General features: G+C 33.1%; 1 protein-coding gene across 3 annotated transcripts in view; it reads left to right on the top strand.

Annotated features, from left to right (window-relative positions):
* The first annotated feature begins 8,612 nt into the window (after nt 1-8,612).
* Nucleotides 8,613-17,683, top strand: part of Glra2 (glycine receptor alpha 2) — a 204,574-nt gene continuing 195,503 nt past the window's right edge. Inside the window, exons 1-3 of one of the 3 annotated variants that reach the window (XM_031371060.1) lie at nt 8,613-9,058; nt 9,495-9,673; nt 11,844-11,977. In XM_031371060.1, the coding sequence (XP_031226920.1) occupies nt 9,606-9,673; nt 11,844-11,977 (202 nt within the window). In that variant the 5' untranslated portion in view covers nt 8,613-9,058; nt 9,495-9,605. The other 2 variants (XM_031371052.1, XM_031371071.1) reach the window with 2 other exon arrangements.

Here is a 17,683-nt window from a genome sequence, read left to right as displayed (position 1 = left end):
CCAATATATATTGTAATATGCTGTCCCAATATTATAGGCCACCTTGATTTCCAGACTCTGAGAAGAGCTAACTTAAATTTTTTATTTATATATGATGTACAAACATCTGTCTGTGCCTTTGTGTTTATAGCAGTTGCTTATAAAATTAAAATGAATAAAATTACTTTAGATTTAATTCTAAGAACATTGAGAAAAATACAGGGACACATGATAGAAAATAGATTTAACATCTGAACCAAGTGTCTTTATTACCATAAAATGACAAAAAAGAAACACTTGGCTGATTGATAGATCTCTGTTACAAAATTTAAAAGTTTAACTTAGAAAATATTTATTACATTTACTAATAATGTTTGACACATAACAATTATATGATAAATTAAAGTTAAATATATATATATATAGCATAAAGGAAAAAATGTACAAATTAGGCAAAGATATACACAATAACTGGAAAATTGCCACCATAAAATAATTCATACATATAAATCAGGGGAAAGAAACAAGTGAATTGATAGGTTTTTAATCAATAAATAGGTATTTGGAAGGTAAATACCATCTGTAAATATATTATACTGGTGTTCAACCATATTAGTAATCAGACAAATGCAAACTAAAAGCAGTATGTAATAGTATTTAATGGTCTTCAGATTGGCAAGAATTAAGAAGTCTGGAAATGCCAAATGTTGGTAGGAATAAAAAGTAATTAGAGTTTTTCCGCATTATGGGAAGACTGTAAGTTTCTATTACATACTAGGAGACAACATGGTAGTATGTAACAAAAGTGAAGCTATGCGTACCCTGAGATTTAGAAATTCTTCCTCCAAATATGCACTCTAGAGGAACATTGCATATGTATAGCAGAAGAATTGCTCAAGAACATTATGTAGCATTATTCATTGTAGCAAAAAATTCCAACTAGGAGCAACCCTAAATCCCACCAGCAGTGGAACAGATAAAATAAGGTGTGGAATGCTCATTGAATGAAGCAGCGGAGCATGAAAATGAATGAATTCTTCCTAAGTATAATAACATTATACTGACAAAAAGAAAAGCAAAACACAGCAGAACACATTTTATGAGCACTTTACAATAAGAGTAACTGTAAGAGCTCTGTATGCACTAAAATAACAAGGTAGAGAAAGAATAATAGGAAACTATTTAGTGTAGAAATCATCACAAGAGGGAGAAGAATGGATTAGCACGTGGGAGTTTATAGAGGCATTGGTAGTTTTGTCTTAAAGATTTTCATGTGTGTGTGTGTGTGTGTGTGTGTGTGTGTAAGTGTGCATATGTCTGTGCCTCAAAGCATGTGTGCCTGTCAGAGGACAACCTGGGGAACTGGTTTACTCTTTGCACAATAAGCTCCAAAGATCAAACTCAAGTAGTCAGGTTTGCACGCAAATATTTTCAATGGCTGAGACACTTATTTTGAGTCAACCCTGATTTTTTATTGTCTTATGCTATCTGTGGTTACACAAATAGTTGTGTTTTTTTTTTAAATTCTCATATACAAGTTACTTACACTCCAAACACTCTAAACTATTTGTTCCATTATGTAACATTTTCAAAATACAATGAGCAATGAGTTAGCAACAAAGTTGACAATAAATAGAGAGAAAAATAAAAAAAGACTTCTGACAGATAAAACAAGCCCCCATGCCAAGAATGAATCATGGCACAAATGGCTTAAATATTCCCTATTCCCTATTGTGAAGCTGGAGATGGGATGACTGACTACATCATTTCCTTTGATTTATGCTTGTTCGGTATTTTACATTATAATAATAAGGTCATAGTCCATTATTCTAATACAATGTTTATCATGAAGCACTTCAGTATATGCTCTTGATCACTTGCTGTGTTTTCATTTCAGATGATATTTACACTCTCTGATACTACAAAGTTACTATGTCATACATATCCAAAATTTGTAACATAATTGGAAGTCTAACAAGATTACTTTTGTGAACTTGTCAAGGTAAGAACTAGAATTGAGACCAATGAGTAAATAAAACAATGTCCGTTTGTGATATTTCTTGGATATCAATAAATTAATCTCCCTGGGTGATACCCTAAAATTCTACTTCCATCATATTATTTTTATCTTTGCATATATAATTCCTTAAACACCACATGTAACACTCTGCCTCATTATTTTCAAAACATATACAGCACTTCACTTATTGTAAGTGCTTAGTTTACTTATTGGCTGTCTACAAATGAATAGTAGAAAAAAAGTGTCATCTCTGATTCTAATACCCTTTCAGCCACCAATAATTTCCAACAAAAAGCTACTATTTCAGTTTGAATCATTTACTTTGTTTGAAATTATAGTTTTAGAATTTTGTGAATCCAAGACAACACCAGGATAGATATTTTTTGGAGTGAAAGTAGAAATTAGGGGCATCTGTAACAAGAATTAAAACTCTGAGAACTCTCCAAAAGAAACTTTCAGTAGGCCATTATAAACATTAAGGTAAACTGAAAGTTAGTTTCGAATAAGATCAAGGAGAGAGTACAAGGCATGTGATCCTGCAGCCATCCACTTTATTGTTATTCATTATTTTCAACTTTATAATATAGCAAATCAGGAGTCTTCTAACATGGTTCAATGTCATTACATTGAACTTATCCTCCAATTTATTCTTTGCCTTCTTGTTATCTGCATTTTCACTTTATCCAATAGAACAGCAATCATTTGCCATGAAACATGGCTGAAAATAGAAATTATTTCAAGTTGAGCACATTTGTGGTCTGTGAATACTGAACACTAATAAGTTGATGAGTTCCAGTTCTAAAATGACTTCCAAAGTAATTTAATCCAGAAATACTCTGGACAGACATCCAGTTGTCTACTTGGAGCCTGGGAGAGCATTAATTTCACATTTAGATTTCCTAGCTTTGAAGCTTGTGGTTCTGAATGCTGGATAGCCCTGTGTATTCCACAAAACACATGGGAGAGGAGAAAACTGTATTTCTGAAAACAAGAGAACATGGGTGTAGAGTCACATCAGTCCTTGGGATTCTTGCCTAGTAGACAATGCTGGCCATTGAAGACTGCCTTCCGTTTCTTAATACAGATGTTTGCAGTACTCTAAACAAATGAACATGTAGAGACTATGCTTCCTTCTTCACCATCATATCTTCTAAGCAAGTTATCTAATATGAAAGAATGGGGGCTCCAGAATGCTTTTCATTTCCAATATTACTACATAAGGAAATACAGAACATATGTGTCAGCTAGTTTTTGTGTTAGTCAAGAGCTGTCAGAAACTCTGCACTGAGTAGCTCGGTCTGAGAGAGAGACCCTCTGCTTGATCAATCATACATTTGTGGTCGTTAATTTTTTTGTGTCAATTTAACTGGCAAGAAATTCATAAGAACTAGTAAAACATTATTTCTATTATTTCTGGTGTGCTCTAAGTGTATTTCTGGAGGAGACTGGTAGAATCTTCGCTGGATGTAAGAGAACAACATCTATTGTGCTGGGTTTTATCCTGCTCTGAGATATCGGAACTCCAGAGTCTCAAGTCTTAGAGTCTAACACATTTGTTAGTGAGTGGTACTCTGAGTTTTCAACCCTTTGGTCTAGAACTAAATGTTAAACCATTGACTTTCCTGGTTCTGTACCTTTCTGATTTTGACATAGTCACTGGTATCTCAGGATCTCCAACTTAAGATAACCTGTCACCTGTTGTAAATAAGTTAGCCCCTGTTTTCATATTAACAAATCTCATTAATAAATCACCTACCTCTAGCTATTTGCATATCAAATTACAGCTTGTTAAGGAAGGACAATTTCTTCTACTTATCTCATGAATTATGTAAATTAAAAATATCATAACAATCCCCTAACTGTATGACAGAAGTTATTTCTTTTACTCATCTTAAAATCTATTCTTATTTAGAGCCACGTGATAAGATGAGACTATGTTAGGGCATGTGAATCATCCCCATAATTCAAGAGGATTCTTTTATTAAACTTAAGTTAGCTTTGTTATTCTTTGTGAAGAAGCAATTCCCATCAATTAAATATTTTATGAAACAACTAGGTGATTTATTAATTCAAATTTTCCTTTAATGCTCAGTGTGTATCAACTGTAAGTTAATACTTTCTTTTATAATGTCAACTTAGTCTTTTGAAATGGAAAGAACAATGCTCATTTTTGAGAAGAGTTTGCTTAATGTCTTAATGAAGGATATTAGGCATCTGCCTGGCCTTCCCTTCAAGAATTTGTTTCTGAGACTTTTAATGTTGATTTTTCTATTAATAATATGTGTGTATTTATATGCATATGTTAACTAATGGCGATCAAAGTGCCATTAAGAAAACACATTTACTGCAATAGCATCAGAATATGATTACTAAAAATAATTATGAACATATACTGTTCTTCCAGTAACTAAAAGAATAGTGTTAATCACACACGATGAGAAATAATTCTGTTTGCTTTGTTAATAACCATAGAAAGTATTCCTTTGTCACTTGATCATGAATACTAGGGAATATTAATGAAGGTACATGAATGTTATACTCTTCTTTGGAAAAAATATATGCATTAATTATTGTTCTGCCCCAGAGTATGAGTATTTTTGAAACCTTTGAAGTCTTATTTACCTTCTAAACATTTTTAATGCTTAATTATTAATAGAGGATACTGGCATTCAGCTAAAATGTTTCTTTTATATATCTATTTATATATTTTCAGATATAATTATATAGATAAATCATTATGTGTTTATCTTTATAGTATTATATGGTGGATCAAACAGAATGAGGGTGCAAGATGATCCAACCAGTTGTAATTTGGTAAGTTAGATGTGTAAAAGGACTAGACTTCAGGATGCTCATTGCTTTGCAAATAAGACCTTTTCAAAGCTCCTGAATCTTACCATCATTGAAAGTAGAATTCTCCAAAGAACAAAGTCAAAACCTAAATTTGAACAAGTAGATGCCAGGAACTGAGAATAATAACCTGAAATAATTTCTTAGCTATGATTTCCTGTGACTTTCAAGAATATTTTATATAAAAATATTTGAAGTAATAACATTATCTACATGTTACAAAATATGAGAATGAGGCTCAGTGGGATGAAGTGACTTGCCCATGTTCACATAACCAACGAGTCTTAGAAGTAGAACTTAGTTTAAGTAAGTTAGATTTGTAACCCTCTATTGTGATTTTTTTAATGTGGATTAGAACATGAAATAAAATGTAGAAAATCTTCTAATCCACTGAATGTGATTTTCTTTCAAATGATCATAATCTTAAATCTTTTATTTGTAATAAGTACTTTTGTAGAATTAATTTGTGATCTTATATAATTATTTATACTATGGCATTTATCAGCATTTCTGAGTGTATGTTTAAAATTGTACCCTACTTACCATCATCACTATATGTGTTGTCACTAGCACTGAATATATGGGAGTACATTAATGGAATGAATCTGCTATTGCTGTCCATCATAAAGCATATCTAAGCATATAAGTCACTGCAAAAAAAAAATGCCTGAGAGAGTCAACTCAAAAGAGTAAAGGATATTTTTGGTTTGTTGTTTCAGAACTTTCAGCCAATGGTTGCTTGACCTTATTGTAGGGAGGTTGTGTTGGGGTAAAACACTGTGGTGTAAAGTATATGATACAATAAATGTTCTTTTTGTGTGACACATCATGGTAGGCACAAGGAAAACAAAGAATAAGATACAAGGTATAACCTCCAAGGACACACTCCCAGTGGCTTACTTCCTCCAAGTAGGACTGACTTCTTAAAGTCTCTATCACCATTTATTAGGACATTTAATTATGAGCTCATAACTAGGTTAATCCATTAATAAGATCAAACTACTCTGATCTAATTATGGTCGCCAAGCTCTATCTCTGAACATTGCATTGAGAACCAAACTCCCAATATTTTATGATTTGAAAGTCATTCTGCATCCAATGCATAACACTAGTTAATCATACCAGAGTATTCATGAAATGAGAATGATGGTTCATAAATCAGAGATTGGTAATATTAAACTTTCTTATAGTGGAAACAGCTGATAGAGTTGTGTAAGTTAAGGAAGACTTTCATGAGGAAAGAATTTTTGAATGTAGTTGAGCATTTCATGAGATTAAACACTACAGCAAGCACAAGAAGCTCAAACTGGTTAAAAATGACAAGCTGAAAAAGGGACAAGATGAGGAAAAGTGTAAGTATAGTCAGATTATGTGGAACTTTTGAACATATTAAGTAATTTTTTGTTGTACCCAAAGATAAGTGGAGAACCATAGCATTAATTAGAGCCTGTGCATGATCAGATTCAAATTGTAATCCTTCATTCTGGTTGGAGCATATTTAAAGAGGTTATTGGTTCTAGTGGACTAGTAACATGCATAACACCACAGCATAAAAATCTCACAATTGGAGTTAGAGAAGTTAAGATGAAAAATAAAAGGGTAGACTTGAGAAATAGAAGACAAATCAATAGGGCTTTGTGAAAACCTCATTGTAGAGATAAATGAAAAGGGCATCTCAGAATGTGCTTTGTCCATTGGTTGGTGACAGTGGAGTAGATGCCACAGAAGATCAGAGGGGACTTTAAAACATTCTTAAGCATGGGAAGAATTTGAAGATACATAGAGAGATGAAGCAGGAATGATCAAAGAAATATATGGATGACTATGTCATATATGTATGTTTGTGAGTGTGTGTGTATGTGTGTGTGTGTTTGTAGTTAACAGAAAAATACCAGGGAAATTATAGTGTCATAATATTGTCTAATAGAGATTCTGCATTTCCAAAAAGTTCTTGTCACCCAATGGCAATGCATCTGGCCCATGGTCATACACTGAAAAGCAAGGCTCTGAATGACCTTTCACCAGAATTTTATGGCACTCTGAATCTTTTCTGAGATTAAAATATAGCAAAGCCATATATCCTGCTTAAATTCAAAATAAGTTCCATGCATTTGTTTTAATAATATTAAACTTAAAAAGTGACTCATTTTAAACCCACAAACAAACAAAAACTATATGGTATAGTGTGAGACATCCCTTTACTCCAGTTTCAAATCTGTTCACTTTCAAGATCATCTACACCACACAGAAACTCTAGACCTGAAAATAAGATCAATTCCCAGAAATGTATCTCTTCTGTCTATTCTATATGGAAAAAGTCATGTGTGTGCTCGCACGTGTGTGTGTGTGTGTGTGTGTGTGTGTATGTGTGTGTGTGTGTTCATGTGTACATGTATGTGTGCAGACTTAAGAATATCTCCAAAATAAAGATAAAAATAGAAAAAAAATTTTTCCAAAATGTGATGTTGTAACTATGGTCAATGTAAAACAATTTTTAACACGTTCTTGCAAAAACACAGAGCCTTGTTATATACTAGAAGGAGGCAAATATAGTGAGTTGTAAGAAAGACATCCAGTTACTAGCACAAAATTGTAATACTCTATTATCTGAGATCTGGAAGATAATTTAGACAGGATCTAATTTGCCCTCTTTATTTTACTTCTTAGTTTCCATCAATTTAGATTCTATACCTTTTAACTCACAGAAAGAACTCTCATTCAGTATTCTAATGAATTCTTTATCTACTTTCATCTTACTTGACTTTCCCATGTTTTGTAACGCCATTGGTCTTGTTTCACAGAGCTTTTCTCTTTGTGACACAGTGGACTCCAGGATTGTCTTCTTGTCAGGCATACCCTCTTTACCTGGCCTACAGACATTTGGTTTCCTAAAGGCTGTATTCTAGCACTTCATTTCTTCTCAAGTCTGCAGTATCATAATTTGGATTTTAGTGGGATCTTCCTGTGTTTAAAAACTGAAAAGGACTTAGATATTTTTCCCCCTCAGAATCTACCTTCGAAAAAGTATAGAATTGTTACTTTGCTCTGATATTTAAGCCAACCCAAGGACAAGCTTGTCATTTATGGGATAATTTTAATGATAGTAAAACATTCTCAAATGTAGTCCTGTGGTAGAATGCCAAGGTGGCTAAGTAGTTATATTTCATGGACAAATGCAAGTTCCTCACGCACTTCATGATAGGGCACATATTTTCAAGGGAGACTAGTAAATATTTCTCCATTCTCTTTTTGTTAATAATATTGGTAAATTCAATTGGAGAAAGCAGGTTACCTGATATACTTGGTACTGGACTCAGAATCTTCCATTACTTTCAGTCAGTTTTCAGCCAGTATGGGAGAAGGAAAAAAAACCACTTAATTATTTGACCCTTCTTGGTGATTAACACTCTGTACTGGGGAGGTGAAACTAAGCCCCCAGTCTTTACTTTTTCTTGCTCCACTTCTATCATGGAACCCTGTTCAAACCTTAATCTGGGCAGGAAAAGATTGCTACTGCCCTCTGCTGGCTCACCGTCCTTTTTTTCCCCCTTTTGGTATTTATCTGTGACTTGAGGATGCCTCAAGATTTTATGCAACTGAACAGTAGAACGAACTTTCCCAAGTAGGAAGATGGATCCTTTAAGAACAAGAAGCTAAAATCAAAGCAAAACACTGAAGAGCTGAGAAAGGCGGAAGATATTCTAAACTGCTGATCTCCGCGAACCTTTTTTTTTTTTTTTTTTTGTACGCGAAAACTGCTCTATGCCGAGGAAATACACTCTCCACTTCAGCACGGGACTTCTCTTTTCCGCTAGCTTCCACTGACCAGATGTTCACTTCTCATATCCCCATTATAATTTCAGTATGCTGGATCTTGTTCTATGTTTTCCTAGTTTACTTTTCTGATACTTTTAATCCTCTTTCAGTCTCTTCTGCTTCAAACTCCTTTCCCGCCTACCCACAGGCAGACTAGCATTTCTAGGAGCTCGACCCCAGCCTCACCTTTTCCCTCTACACAGACTCTAGTCATACTTGTTATTACACCACTTTCAGTAGTCCCTCACCAAAAGAATCAGTCACCCTGTATTTCAACAGCAGGCGCGTCTCCTCTCAAATGCCTCTCTCCGACCCCCGCCCCAAGCTACTGAAAAAGGAAACATGCGCACTTCAGAGCTAGGAGCTGTCCGAGTGCTGAAATTTATAGGCTGGGTAAGATCACGTCTCCGTCTCTTTCTGTAGCCCTCATTCCAGCACAGGATCGCAGCATTTTTCCCTCTTTCCCCCAAACACTCCAATACACAGAGTCTTTTCTTCTCCCCCATTTACAACTTCTTTTAAAAGGAGAACATTTGCTAAGGAAAGGGGCTTTGCTGAATATAAAAGATATAAAACAAAAGCTACAGCAGCCTGACTTCCAGCGTGGCATTGTCACCAGCCCCCTTTGCATGGTGATGCGATTAAGGTAACAGCATTTTTATTATTCAGGAAAAGCAGCTAGGGGATTCATCAGTTCTGAGGCTTTGTCTCTCCTGGGCTAACTGATGGTTCTGAGCCTTGGTTTGACCTGATCATGATGCCCAAGACTGGTACTTTTTGTTTTTTCTCAGCAAACTGTACAACCCCAAATCTCTTTTTGATTTTCAAGGAAACTAGATTCCTGCCAGGTTTTGAGTCTGGACAATAAATGGGCACTTTGTCCTAGTCTTCTTTCTGGAATCATTTCGGGATATTTTCCACAAGCATCACAGAAACAGGAATGAACCGGCAGCTAGTGAACATTTTGACAGCCTTGTTTGCATTTTTCTTAGGGACAAACCACTTCAGGTAGGTGAAATGATTTTGCATGCTTATATTTTCCACATGAAAACTGTTTGAAAGAGAAAGTATGTAATGATCTGTCTGTTCCATGAATCCTACTATTTCAATGGTGGAGAGGAGAGTTTGCTTTCTTTTGTTCATTTAAAAAGCTTAATTATGGTGGGAGGGAGGCAAATATTCACAAAAGCAAGTTTTATGTTACATAGCTGCACTCTATGCATTTTGACACAAATTTTCACAGTCAATGTGATATTAAGATTAGACCAGTGAGTTGTGTGCTCTTTACATTTCTGTATAAGGTTGATATCTTTTGCTTTCAAATTCTTCTGGAAGTCATTTAAATGAGTTATTGGGTGCAATGTTCCTTTTTTCATATGGTGGAAGTGATTGGATTAATTTCCCAAGAGCATGCTCATTTTATGTAAAATAAATAAGAACACTGATTCTCAAACAACTTGGGACTTCTGTTATATTTCACTAACTAAAATCATACTATGAAGTTTATGATTCAGAATTTTTTTTCAAGTAGTAAATATCTTTATACAACGCTATCCTACAGTTCAGTCTATTTGAGAATTGATTGCACGTCAAAATGTAATTAAAAATGACATCTTTGTACTTATGTCTGTATGAGAAATGGGGTGTGGATAATTAAAACAAGTGAGATGTCGTATTTGCATGCTTGTATTCTCTACATAATTTACTAATTGTGAAGTCAATTGATACTTCAAAATATCAATTTTATTGCTAATGAGTGAATATCAAGTTAATGGCATATAGAGTCTAAGACAGGATAGACAATAAAAATGTTATTAAAACAAAGTATAGGTCACTTAATGTTTTAAAAGATTTTATGCTATTTTTTTCACAGAACCAGGAGACACTGAACACATAGAAATAATGCTATGGGTACTGGGAAAACCCCCTATGTTCTTTTCAGGTTTACACCTCTTACTATCATTAAGAAAGATTGTAGGCTGAGTTTTTATTAGAGTCATCACCACCACCACCACCATCATCATCATCATTATCATCAACATCATCATCAGCCTCACTCCAACTACCATCATAGTAAAATAATACTCAATTAATCAGATGAATCTGCATATGGAAATGTGAGTATTTCGGGATGACCCAATCAATTTTTAACTCCCACCAAATGTTCATATCATCTTTGCACTTATAATTAATGCCTATGATTTCAAAAACTGGTATGATTGTGGTATTATCTTAATGGCAGAAATAACAAATTATTTAAAACACATGCATATATATATATATATACAGTATATACATATGTGTATACACAAACACTTTAGTGACATTCAGTCAACTACCAATGTATTATGAAAGAATTATCTTTTTATAAAACAAATATGTGATTTTTATATACTCTTTATGATTTCTATGTGGATATAAAATTCTGAGAAATTTTCCCATTACCTTTTCCTGATTTTGATAATGCAAAATGTTCAATGCCTTAGAAATGATATTCCATTAATGCTTTATTGGAGAATCAGCAATTTATATGTTCATATATGAATAAAAACTTAGAAAATAATTCAAGTAACATATTCATTATTGATCTATTTTAAAATGGTGGTAAAATTCCAAGTGAAGGTTCCTTTTTCAGATAACACATTGGAAAAGACTAATGCTGATAGGTGCAATAGAATGGAAGCCAAGTGGGAAAATATGCATGTAATAATTAATTGTATTATTCAGTCCATCTTGTTATTACATATTTCTCATAAATGGTAAAAGACAAGCTTAAAGCTGAAATGATGTAACAATTTTTATAGCCATGAAGAATTGATATAATATTATCATATGAATTTAAATAACTATCTTCAGTTCTTTGAAAATTCTAAAAACAAAAATCCTTTACATATCCACAAATCTGGAGCCTGAATCTATGTAAATTATCCCACCTTAAACAAAATATAATTAAAGTTAAAAAATTTGGTTGACATTGCTCAGGATTTATTCTTCTCATTAGTTGAAGTTAACTTTAAAGAATGTTCAAGTTGAAAAGTTGATCAAGACCTCATTTTTTTCTATTTTTCTTCTTGTTAGTATATTAAACATCTTTTGCAAAATGTGGTTTAACTGCTCTGTTTTAGTTCTCAGAGAATGAAAGGGTAATTCTTACTAAAATAGCTAATAATGTGTTTAGGGAAGCTTTCTGCAAAGAGCATGACTCCAGGTCTGGAAAACATCCCTCGCAGACCCTATCTCCTTCAGATTTCTTGGATAAATTAATGGGAAGGACATCAGGATATGATGCAAGAATCAGGCCAAATTTTAAAGGTAAGTTCCAGTGAAAACTTAACGTTGCAGCTTTATGAAATGTCTCAGGTGTAGGAATACTTTGCACTGAAGCACATTTTCATTGTACACTTTCAGGCTCACTATGAAAAAGAATCAGCAAGTATGTCATTTGATTTATTTTGGCCTTCTTTTTTAATATTTCTAGATTCAAACATTTTACGTATTACTTAACACTTGTCATGTTCAAACACTTTCCTTGGTTTTATTCTATAATACAAGTAACCCTAGTGGCAGATATTATTGTCACAATCCTTATTTTGTCTTAAGTTGGACTGTGGCTGAAAGTGAATACAAGAACAAATGATAGAGTTTGCTTGCATGAACATCTATGAAGACATGCATCAACTTCAATAGGTACAACCAAAATACTCAGTTGTTTTCAATATCTATGTCAGTGTAAATTTTGAATTTTAATGTAATACATGCTATTTTGTACTGTTTCAGGCCTCTAACTTTTGAACTTTGTTAGAAAAGGCTTTAACTTAATATATAAGATACTTTCAATTCCAAGTTACTTAAATATTCCAATTGTCAATTTGAAATTATTTATCTGAAATTAATGAAAAGAAGTGGTATAGGATTTGAATATACACCTGTCAAAGCTGGTGAATAATTTTTGGTTTAATTGGAAGAAAATAAAAGATTAATTTTGGTTTTGTTTGCTTAACATTACAAAATACAGTTACTAGTATGTAGAAGTAATTGATTTGTCAATTTATTTCTGTTTATTTTAAATCAGAAAAATACTGTACTAAAGAAAAAAATAGTTACTAGAATTGAATTGTTCTGACACTTTTGTTTTTAATACATATTTTAATTGGCAAGTGTCCTTTCTAAATTTTTGAGTGTGAGATAATACACTGTGGAATGTTTATATATTCTATACAGGGGGATACTTTAAATCTAACTATTATGTAGCAATACATAAATCACTTTGGTTTTGCTCATCAGTAATTTAATCATATTACTTTCCTGGAGTTTTGATTCCTATTATGGGCAAATATTAGCATAAAAACTAAAGTCTAAATTGATTTCTTCTTTAAATGTAATGCCTCTGAATATACCCAGTTTGAGCATATTCCATAAGGTTGTATATCATAATCCTGACAAAACAAGAATTCTTTTAATTGACAGTGTTTCTTAAAGAAAAAAACAGCTAAGTTCCGTTTTTCTGAAGAAAATTTGTAAGTTCATTTAATTTTCTACAATTTTCTGGACACTTCTCAGGAACTCAGTATTTGAAATGAAGTTATATGATTAAGAAGACAAGAGTCAGGTTTCAATAGTATTGCTCATTCACATATAGAGAGTCTAAACTATATGTGCAGCACTAAGTGCTGGGCACTTTGGAAAACTGAGAGAAGAAACAGGTGTATGCACACAAAACATTCAATATGGAAAAGAAGATGTTATATGATTTTGTAGAGTATTTGAGATTAAGCACCATGGAGTACTATGGATAGAATATGAGAGGGTGTCTCAATCTGGAGACATAATTCCTACTAAGCCCTTCCTCGAAAGCCTCATTTCATCCAGATAGGGAAAACTTCTTAAATTCCTAAGTATTTTTCCTGATTAGAGTAATTCTTTTCACCGTCAAATATTAGTAAAGCAAGCACATGTGTGACTATATAGTGTTTTAATATGCACATAGAATGAATTATGATTTTTTACAAGTTTCTTTACTTTTTTTGTGACTGTCACATTTATAAATGATGATTATAGTTCTCAAAGATGAATGAATAAAGAGGTTGGGGTTAGCAGTGCAAAGTCACCTCTTTCTGATCTAGTCAATATGCAAAGAAAAAGTACAGAACTTTTAAAGGACTGATTTAAGATAAATGAAAAAGAATATCCCTTCCATTCTAAAGTGAATGAACACTGAGTTTTCTCTTCTCCCTTTAACTCTCTCCTACAATGAACACTATTCTTCTCTCACAACCTTATTTAGATAGATCATTTATATTAGACCAGGTCAATTACTTGACATCTTTCCAACGTGTTCTTTAGTTAAGGAAGCTTGGTATTTCAATGGAAATTATTCTCTAATATTTTAAGGTAAAATAATTTCTTATCCTTGGCACTCTAATAGAATGTTATATGTCTAATAAGATGAATATGCATATTTATGCACCATTAATCTACTCTCCACTGTACTTAAGAAGACAAGATGCTATCCTATTTTACATATACACATATATCTTTTTGGAAGTTTAAGGCAAATAAGTCATTCTTTCTATTAGAGTGAGAAAATAAGAAATAAGGGAAAGAAATGCAGATTAAATTGTGAAAATGATTGCTTCTAATTAACTTACTAGATGTTGAGAGTGGGATTTTGGACAGCAGTAGACATAATGACAAATGAAAAATTTCTTAAATTAGTGTCAAGAATGAAATTAAGATTGAGAAATAATTGGAAACTTGGAGCATCAATAACCTAGGAAGAAAACTACAGTACTTATATTTGTTTGAAAATGTATGAATGAGAAATTTTATATAGTATGTAGAAATGGAGAGCAATTAAGAGATGTGATTGGGTCTAGAAATAGGGAGAGACTCCTTCTAAAGCAAATTGGTTATAATAATAATAAACATGATGATGTTGATATTGATAATAACAGTGATCGAGAAGAGAGAAAGACAAATTTTTACCATGAGAACAAAAGCCATACCAAATATGGGCTACTAAGATAAGATGAATGGCTACTCCAAGAGTCTTCGGAAACCTCAGGAGATTTCTCTGCTTTCCCCACTCCTTCATATTGGAAACAGGAAAACCAAATATAACTGTGTATAACTTTTCCTACTGGAAAGCTTTTTTTTCCAATGTACTTTCAAGTCAGGAAAATACTGCATGTCTATTCCCTTTCCCTGATGGTTTTTGAAAGATGTCATAATGGCCATACATATATGAAGGTAGATAGATGCAAACTAGGAAAAGAAACAAAAAGTGAGTTAGTCTTAATCCCTGAAATTGAGAGACATTCTTAGAATCTATAGGGGAAAATGCTTTTCTTACATGCTGAGGCACAAGTATATAAACAAAATCATGAGTCAGAATTGCCAATTGAATTCTATATGTAATATCCATAGAGATGCAAATCATACCCTGTCAAAACTTAAATTTTCAAATTTCTCTGCACAGAAAAAAAAACACACACACAAGTATGCCCATTCACAATTACTTTGCCCTAAGACCATAGAAAATGGTTGATTTTGTATCAACAGAGAAGCTTCTTTCCTCCACTTGGGTGACTGGTCTCATTTTAGTTGATTTATCATGGTGCTGTGTTCTATCATCCTATCACATTTGTTTTTGTCACTGTTATTTTACCTTGAAAATGTTACTTTCAACACTAAGCATTTAATGAAATGCTCAAACATGGATAAAATGCATTAGTTCTGTTTCTCTCAATTTGAAAAAAAAAGCCTTTATCTCTTTTAATATAATTTTCTTTGAAAATTAAATTAACTTTGAGTTAAATCCTGAATCTCATCCCAGTGTGAACAAAGACATTGTACTACAGCAACCTGGGGGATAGAATTTGGAATAGATAGTATTAGGGGGTAATATTCCTTCCTCATCTTTGTACTTGCCATACAGACTAATTTTTCTCATATCTAGAGATCTATGTTTGAAACTGGGATGTATGACATTAAAACCTACATTTGCACTCAATATAGCTTTCTGAAATTTCCAAAGAATTAGTAGCTAAAGAAATATTTTATATATAGTTAGAGCTGGGTTGATCCTCTTCCATAAAACCAAAGATCTTCAGGCTTTGACTTTTGAAGACTGTAGCACAATTCATTTGAGTTTTAGATATGAATATCAACTCCTACCCAGCCGAGGGAGGTGAAAATGATACCTTTCTCAGTTAGGAATAAAGAAACCAATCATGACCATGTGTTTGATAACATGGACATTGGACATTACTTTGAATTCTAAAAATGAAGGATAGGATGATTCTAAGTGTGAGGCATGAGTTTGCAGAAAGTAGTAAAAGCCCTCAGGCACCCTAAAGCAAACCAAAACCTTGGCTATTCTGAGATCTCCACTTTATCAGGAACTGCGGAAAACATTGTCTCACTTACTTTGGTAAAAATCATGAAATCATGTGAATTATCCATTGCATGATTACTTTCCTTACATAATTCTTCCTCTGCTTTGGACTTCACAGAATTGATCAACAGGTTGGAGTTAAATTCATTTTTTTAAGTCTTGGAATGGGGAGAAAAGCCCAGTGGAATAATGTCAGTGTTAAAACATATAAGAATAATTGTTTGAAAATATAAAATGCTTGTTTTTCAGATATCTGTAAGTTTCAGTGAACAAACATGAAGCATGTGAATGCAGCATGTGCTTTTTTTGAGACACCAGTTTTTAAAATTATGACAACAGCACTTATTTCAAGTGGGCTAGAACCATGCCCAATTACAAGATGATTGCCATTTCTATTAGGAAAAATTTTTTGTCCTGGGTTATATATTGAAAATGGAAGAAACCAGAAATATGAGAAAAGTAGAAGAAAACTAAGATAGAAAAAAAAGAAAGAAAACTAGATGATTGAAAATAAGAATGCTATATTTTAGAACAAAATATAAAACCACTTTACAAAGTGTTTTCAGTATGTTTATACATTCCCTTCCCAGTGTATATATAACATGGATATATGTAGCAATACATAAACCTTGATTATATATGCATTAAAATATCTAAAAGACACTGAGGAGAATATTGGTTGCCTCTAAGAAGTGGGAATGGTTACCAGGAGAACTAAAATCCAAAGAATTTTCCTTTATTCAACATGTATGAACTTTGATCATTACATACACTTCTATTTCCAAAGGAGAACTAATTTGTAAATACTTATTGAAACATTGAATTCAAGGAATATTCTCTCTCTCTCTCAAATTGTTCAGGCTTTAATTACAGATTAGAAGAAATGCCACTTTAGGTACAGTAATGGGAGTGTGGCCTGAATTCAATAATATTCAAAACTCCTGCCTAAAACTCCCTGACTAATGTATTTCTTAAATTAGCTTGCTACTATCATGGCTCAAATTACAGTGCTGTTGCTTCTGCTTTGCGTTCATTTCTCATCTCACATTAAAACAAATGATGATATTAATAGTAAGGCTTATCAATTACTTTCTCCAAAACTTATTTGAGAATATTGTTTCTAGTCTTGAACGTGTAGACCCTATTTTGGGGGGATTTGCTTCAATTAATTAAAATTTTCTTGCTGTTTTTATCCAGGTATAAAAAGCACTCTAATTACTCTCATCTCCTACCCTGTGAAGCTCTCATCCCTCCCTAAAGGTTCCTTCCCATGTTTATGTCTTTTGTTTTGTTCTGTGACCCACTGAGTGGGGTTTTGTTTTGTTGTTTTGTTTTGTTTTTTGATTGGTTGGTTGGTTGGGTTTTTGAGACAGGTTTTCTTTGCGTAACAGTTATGACTGTTCTGAAATTCACTTGGTAAACCTGGCTGGCCTCAATCTCATAGAGATCTGCCTGCCTCTGCTTCTTGAGTATTTAGATTAAAGCTATGTGTCATCATGCCTAGCTCACTGAATGAGCTTTAAAGAACAAGACAATTGCAGGTAAACTGTGGGTAACAAAAAGAAATTTACATGTAATGCTGTTTTGTTCAAGAATGATATTAATGAAGATTTAAACATCCG

The sequence above is a fragment of the Mastomys coucha genome, chromosome X, assembly GCF_008632895.1.
Source record: "Mastomys coucha isolate ucsf_1 chromosome X, UCSF_Mcou_1, whole genome shotgun sequence".
Lineage (NCBI taxonomy): Eukaryota > Metazoa > Chordata > Mammalia > Rodentia > Muridae > Mastomys > Mastomys coucha.
The sequence above is the reverse complement of the archived record's forward strand: the minus strand, read 5'-3'. Positions and strand labels throughout refer to the sequence as shown.